The sequence below is a fragment of the Rhyacophila brunnea genome, unplaced genomic scaffold, assembly GCF_057557595.1.
Source record: "Rhyacophila brunnea isolate RB1 unplaced genomic scaffold, BYU_Rbru_1.0 scaffold_12, whole genome shotgun sequence".
Classification (NCBI taxonomy): Eukaryota; Metazoa; Arthropoda; class Insecta; order Trichoptera; family Rhyacophilidae; genus Rhyacophila; species Rhyacophila brunnea.
In genome coordinates this window covers 30,080,395-30,086,394 of record NW_028232774.1, presented here as the reverse complement: position 1 = coordinate 30,086,394, position 6,000 = coordinate 30,080,395, and the positions used below count along the sequence as shown (strand labels likewise).

At 35.5% G+C, this 6,000-nt stretch overlaps 1 protein-coding gene across 2 annotated transcripts in view; it reads right to left on the bottom strand.

Moving 5' to 3' along the window:
- Positions 1-471: 471 nt before the first annotated feature.
- crm (cramped chromatin regulator) overlaps positions 472-6,000 on the bottom strand; it is a 208,583-nt gene continuing 203,054 nt past the window's right edge. The window contains exons 16-17 of one of the 2 annotated variants that reach the window (XM_085961139.1): positions 3,682-3,890; positions 472-671 (exon numbers count right to left, since the gene is read on the bottom strand). In XM_085961139.1, the coding sequence (XP_085817265.1) occupies positions 570-671; positions 3,682-3,890 (311 nt within the window). In that variant the 3' untranslated portion in view covers positions 472-569. Of the gene's footprint in view, positions 672-3,559; positions 3,891-6,000 lie in introns of those variants that run through there. The other variant, XM_085961138.1, reaches the window with a different exon arrangement.

The following is a 6,000-nucleotide window of genomic DNA, read 5'->3' as shown; positions in this document are numbered from 1 at the left end:
CGGCTTAGTGCCATGAGGTCTATCACTGTGATCGTGCATCAATGTGTTGTAGATAATAAGATTGTCTGGAATTATTAAAATTTTCTGGAAACTAACTGGATACAAAATACCTGTGCACAAACACATTGATAGTATCTCTATTAGGCAACAGATATTAACTACAACTATGTTTAGCACGGCAAATTACCTGTTAACAATTACATGACAATAATATATAAATTTATTTTGAACGATAGAATCTATTCTTCTGTGATGTCACTGGGCCTCAAGCGGAATCCTGACCTCTTCGATACGGTCAGGTCCGGGAAGTCGTGGATCCCTTTCCTATACTTCTACTAGTTACTCAATCATTTTAATGTCAATATTATACTATGGCTATATACAAAAATTGACGTGAACGTTTACAGATTGTGGTGTTAAAAAATTTCATTGGTCCATAGACAATTACATAATAATACTATTTTACAGTGGTGTATTTACAAACAATTTATAAATACTTAATAATACAATATCTTCCAATGTCGCCGTGTAATAATAAAGAGTAATGGCACCGTTCCTATGGTTGTTTTTCATTTGCTGGTCTCCGCTGTGACTTGTGCTGCTAAGTCTTCAAACTTGGCCATGTAATCGATGCTGGCTTCACTCATCAGGCACTGCAAGTGCGTGTCAACCTAAAACAAAAACTTGTCACATTTATAGGCCGTCAATGGAAATAGGCCCAAACGAACCGTTTATGACCGTCTCACCTTACATCGGAACCGTTTATTACCATAATAAAACTAGTCGAGCGTTCATGCAATTACGTTCGAGTTTGTATATCGGGTGCACTCATGTTCCATAATGCTCCATTCGAATAACGGTGCTCGGACATGCTCGTATATTTGGAACAAGTATTCCTTATATAAAAACAGAAGAATAATTTTCTCTACAGCCACTTTTTGATGTCTATGGGCGCTTAACAGTCAAATAAAAATGATACATTTTCGCATTTTGCCGCTAGATATCCCTAGTGGTATAATGGCAATGAAAGATGTTAAACTCGCTATTACATACTTACATATTTCTTTTATTTTTCGATTTATATTACATTATGGCCGGATAATCCAAATGCCGTATAAACATTTTGTATATTTATTTATACGTATTTGTATAAAAGTATTGAATAAATATAATCATTACAATATTTATTTATAAGAAATCTCTTAACGTGGAAGGTAAACAAATAAAAGTAAATGGTTATCGTGATAGTATACGAGGGTGGGTCAATAAGTCCTTAGAAAAGCCGACAGGTGGCGCGACTAGTACTGTAAGCGGTTTGTTTTCATGCAGCGGCACTACCGATTCGGTATGCTGCGAAGTTTCAATCAGATTGGTCGGGTTGTTGTGTGTTTCTCGTACATTTAAAAAAAAAATTGCTTGTGGAAAATGGAAAAATGGAAAATGGAGAAAATTGAGTTTAGAGCTGTTATTAAACATTTTAATATAAAAGGGTTAACAGCAAAGGAAATAAAAAATGAGTTGGATTTAGTTCACGGCATATCTGCTCCTTCACTTGCAACTATTTATAACTGGTTAAATGAATTTAAACGTGGTCGTACATCAACAAAGGATGAACCACGCTCAGGACGTCTTGTAGAGGTGACTACACCAGAAATGATCAATAAAATCCACGATATGGTGTTAAGTGACCGAAGATTAAAGTTGAGTGAGATAATTGAGGTTACAGGGATCTCAAAAGGTAGCGTCATTTCTATTTTACATGACAAATTGGGCATGAAAAATATTTCTGCAAGATGGGTGCCGCGTTTGCTCACAGTCGACAATAAACGCAATAGGTTGGTGGCCTCTAAAGCCCTGTTGTCGCTCATGCAACGCAATCCGGATGAATTTTTTCGTCGCTTTGTGACTGTAGATGAAACATGGATACACCACTATACTCCCGAGACGAAAGAACAGTCAAAGCAGTGGATTGCGAAGGCAAACCATGTCCAAAGAAGGTGAAAACCGTAAAATCAGCTGGTAAGGTTATGGCTACTGTATTTTGGGATGCACGTGAAATTATTTTCGTTGACTATTTGGAAAAAGGAAAAACAATAACAGGGGATTATTATGCATCTTTATTGGACCAGCTAAAAAACAAAATTGAAGAAAAACGGCCTCATTTAAACAGGAAAAAAATCCTCTTTCATCAGGACAATGCCCTTCAAGTTCACACATGTTTACGATCAATGGCTAAAATTGAAGAATTGAAATTCGAATTGGTCGACCACCCACCGTATTCGCCAGATTTAGCCCCCAGTGACTTTTTCCTTTTCCCAAACTTAAAAAAATGGCTAAGTGGACAACGTTTTTTTTCAAATGAAGAAGTCATCGATCGGACAAATGCTTATTTTGAGGACCTTCCGAAAACTTATTTTTCTGTCGGTTTAAAAAAAATTGAGAAACGTCTAACCAAGTGTATTGAGCTCCAAGGAGATTATGTTGAGAAATAAAAAAAAAATACAAAAATAAAAACTGTTTTAATGGTTTTTTCTAAGGAATTATTGACCCACCCTCGTACCATATAATTATTATGCATACCTCGATTCCAGCACAATCATGTGAATTGAGTTGTGAACAATATAATATTATATTAATTAGATTTTCATAAATCTGCGTCTACTAACAAGACTCTTGAATTCGAAAGCGTCGTCGCTTTTACGAAATTTGTGGCATTGTAGATTAGCTTCATCTACGAAAGCAAAGTTTAGTATAAATAAAGCTGTCATGATTGAATAAAAGGAAGCACCAATTATAGGATCAATTAATTGTAAAATAGATAATACCATTAGACAATAATCAAAATAATTCACTGAATCATAATGAAATACGGAAAAAAAACAAGTAAGTACCTATAACAATATCAACAAACGCGTTCTGTCAGTTGCAATCTGTCAAACATAGACTCTGCCAAATTCGGCTAGATGCTTATAAAAAAAATTTGGATAAACGCGAATCATACGTTTCGCACGCCATCTGGCATAAAATCGCATTCGAAAACTGTCGATGAAAGGCCTATTACAACCAAGTTACCATACATATCGAATCACTGAAATATCCAATACGATCATTAATGTCCGATGGATGGATAACATTTTGATATTGAGCAAAATAAGCAAATTTGTGAAGACGATTTTTGTTAATTTTTTCATATCATTATAATATTCACATTCGAAGGAGTACTCCATAGAACATGACATAACTAAAGAAATATACAACTAAAGATTTTACAATTGATACTAGGCTTTGTAGAATGGTGTCAGATTCTTGTGGCAGTGCAGGCGACTCGTTTAGGTGATGGTATCATTACTTTCAAATGACACTAACACCGCGAAATAGCGAATTGTGCAATAGTAGAACGTTCGAAAGTCGAGGGCGCCTGTACCTATTTACTAATTATTCAACAAAAAATTCACAAAGTTTGAACATACATAACTGGTAAACCAAATTGGTTGGAATCCGATGGATACATGTTCAAGTTCTGTGCGGCATATCATATTGTTTTTTAAGGTGTTTCCAAATTATGAAAGTTCAAAAATCTATTCGGTACCTACTGCATTCTAATTTGAGGGTATACAACAAAATATGTACATGAATGATGAAGTTTACATAAAACAGAATAATTATTACTATTTTACTGACTGTCTCATCGGCAGCTCTAGACAAGGATGTGGGTTCCACCCCGCTGGTGTTGCCGCGACTCGAAGCCACTCCCGTAGATTCCAGGTGCCCGAGGAAGGAACTGAGAGAGAAATTGTGCACTTCCGACTCCAACCAGCCCTGGTCGTTGACGTTGAGCAGGCGCGATGGACTCATTGAAGGTATTGACATTGAGTCCGGTTGCAACAGACCTAAAAATGAAAAGAATCCCCTTTAGACAGAATTCTAAAATAAAAGTATCTAATATGGTAACCATACATAGTGAATTTTTTTCATAATGAAAGTCAAGTTGGTACTATACATAATACATTAAAACCTCGTTAGTAAGAACACTGATAATTCGAAATTCGTCGTAATTCTAAATTTTCCCGAAAAAAAAATTCCCTTGAACATTATGTTCATATAAAACCATATCTTTGATTCGAATTTCGTAATTCGAAATGATTTCAGAGTCCCTGGCATATAAAAATATTCAATAAAACGTAATAAAGTACACTATTTCATGAGCCAGTCATTGAAAATTGTGACAGACTTTTCTTAAAACATCAAAAATAACTTATTTTATGATGGTAATAAAAATAATCCTGACATTTTATGACCCAATTCGGTAGGCACATCTATGATCAGAAACGAAATTAATGAAAATCAAAAAAAATTATATTTTCTCCCCATACATTTCGTAATTTGTAATTCGAATTTTTTTTCGATTTTCGGCCCCATGGAATTCGTATTAACGAGGTTTTACTGTATGATTTATTTTTAATTTGGGTGCGTTCTCCAAATTTTAAGATGTCATTCCTGTTTTGTTTTGTAACTTTTTTCTGTATTCGGATTCATTTAATTTAATAATACCGATCATTTTGTTTTATAGTCATGTTTCATTGTCATTTCTAATAGGTTGTGCAGGTGGTCTACATTCATGTCTTGAAAAACAAAAATCTGTTAACCCTTTCCAGGCGACCGTATTCCAGTAGGATACAGCTAGTACGTAACAAGTGGGCGACCGTATAGCGGTCAGATACGCAAACCTTGACCTGTCGATAAGGCAGGAAATATTATTCATACGACACTGAGAATTGTATTAGAAAATAGCCCGATTCATCCGCCTACTGCCACCTACATAACTTTTTCGAAAATATTTTATTTTAATATCATAATCATCGATGTTTCAAACCCTTACGATTTATCGAGTTTCGCCGGCAGGCACATTTCGATTTGAAGGAGCGCGCGATTTTCGACGCCTGCGCAGTAAGCCATTTACATCACTCGCGGCTAGGACTGTGCAAGGAGTCAATATTGTGTTGATCTTTGTCGCGAACGCGTTACATCTTTTATGTGTGTCGTATTTTCGAGCATTGTAATTGAAAACTGATTTTAAAACAATTATATGTTTATTAACTTTCGACAAAACATTGTAAAAACATTTATATTTAAGTTGTGTGTTGACCGCGATTATTATAATTACGTTTTTGTACTTTTGTGTCCGTACTTTGAGTGAAATTTTAAACTGATATTAATAACTGGTGTGTGTACGTCTGGTTTTAATTACTTGTGTGTGTTTGAACTCGTGTTTATTGTCAGCGTAAAAAAACTTATTAAAAACAATTCAAATTTTTTGTCGAATTTAAAAAAAATATTTGTGCTTAAAAATGGCGGAAGAAAATGTAAATATAGGAGCAATCGTGATTGAAGAGTTGGGCTCGGATTACGACATGTCTGAAGACGAATTGGACCAACAGGACAGTGCCCGCGATGCAGATGATGTGGAGCGTGATATCGAAGAGCCTATTGAATTCTTACGATCTTGGAGAACGGGGCCTCATATTCCTATTATTCATGATTTTGATGATTTTCGATCTGGCGTGACATCGAATGACTTAGATGAAACCTCTCCCGAGTGTCTCTTTTTTGAACATTTTTTAAATGGTGATATTATGGTAAAAATTGTAAACCAAACAAACACTTTTTTTAATTTTACATACAATGTGACCAACCTTGGACCAAAATCGCGGTCACACAATTGGGAAGATACTACTGTGCCGGAACTCTATACGTTTTTTGCTGTATCCATGCTGATGACGAGAAATAAGCGCACATCAATAGAAGAGCATTGGAGTACTGACCCGTACTTGCACACAGATATTTTTGGTAATATAATGCCCAGGGATCGTTACCAGCTTATTTTACAGATGCTGCATTTTTCTGATCCCAATGTAACTACAACCACCCCAGACAGACTCGCTAAAATTAGATTACTATTGGAACACACGAGAAAGATATTCAGAGAGTCAATGATACCAC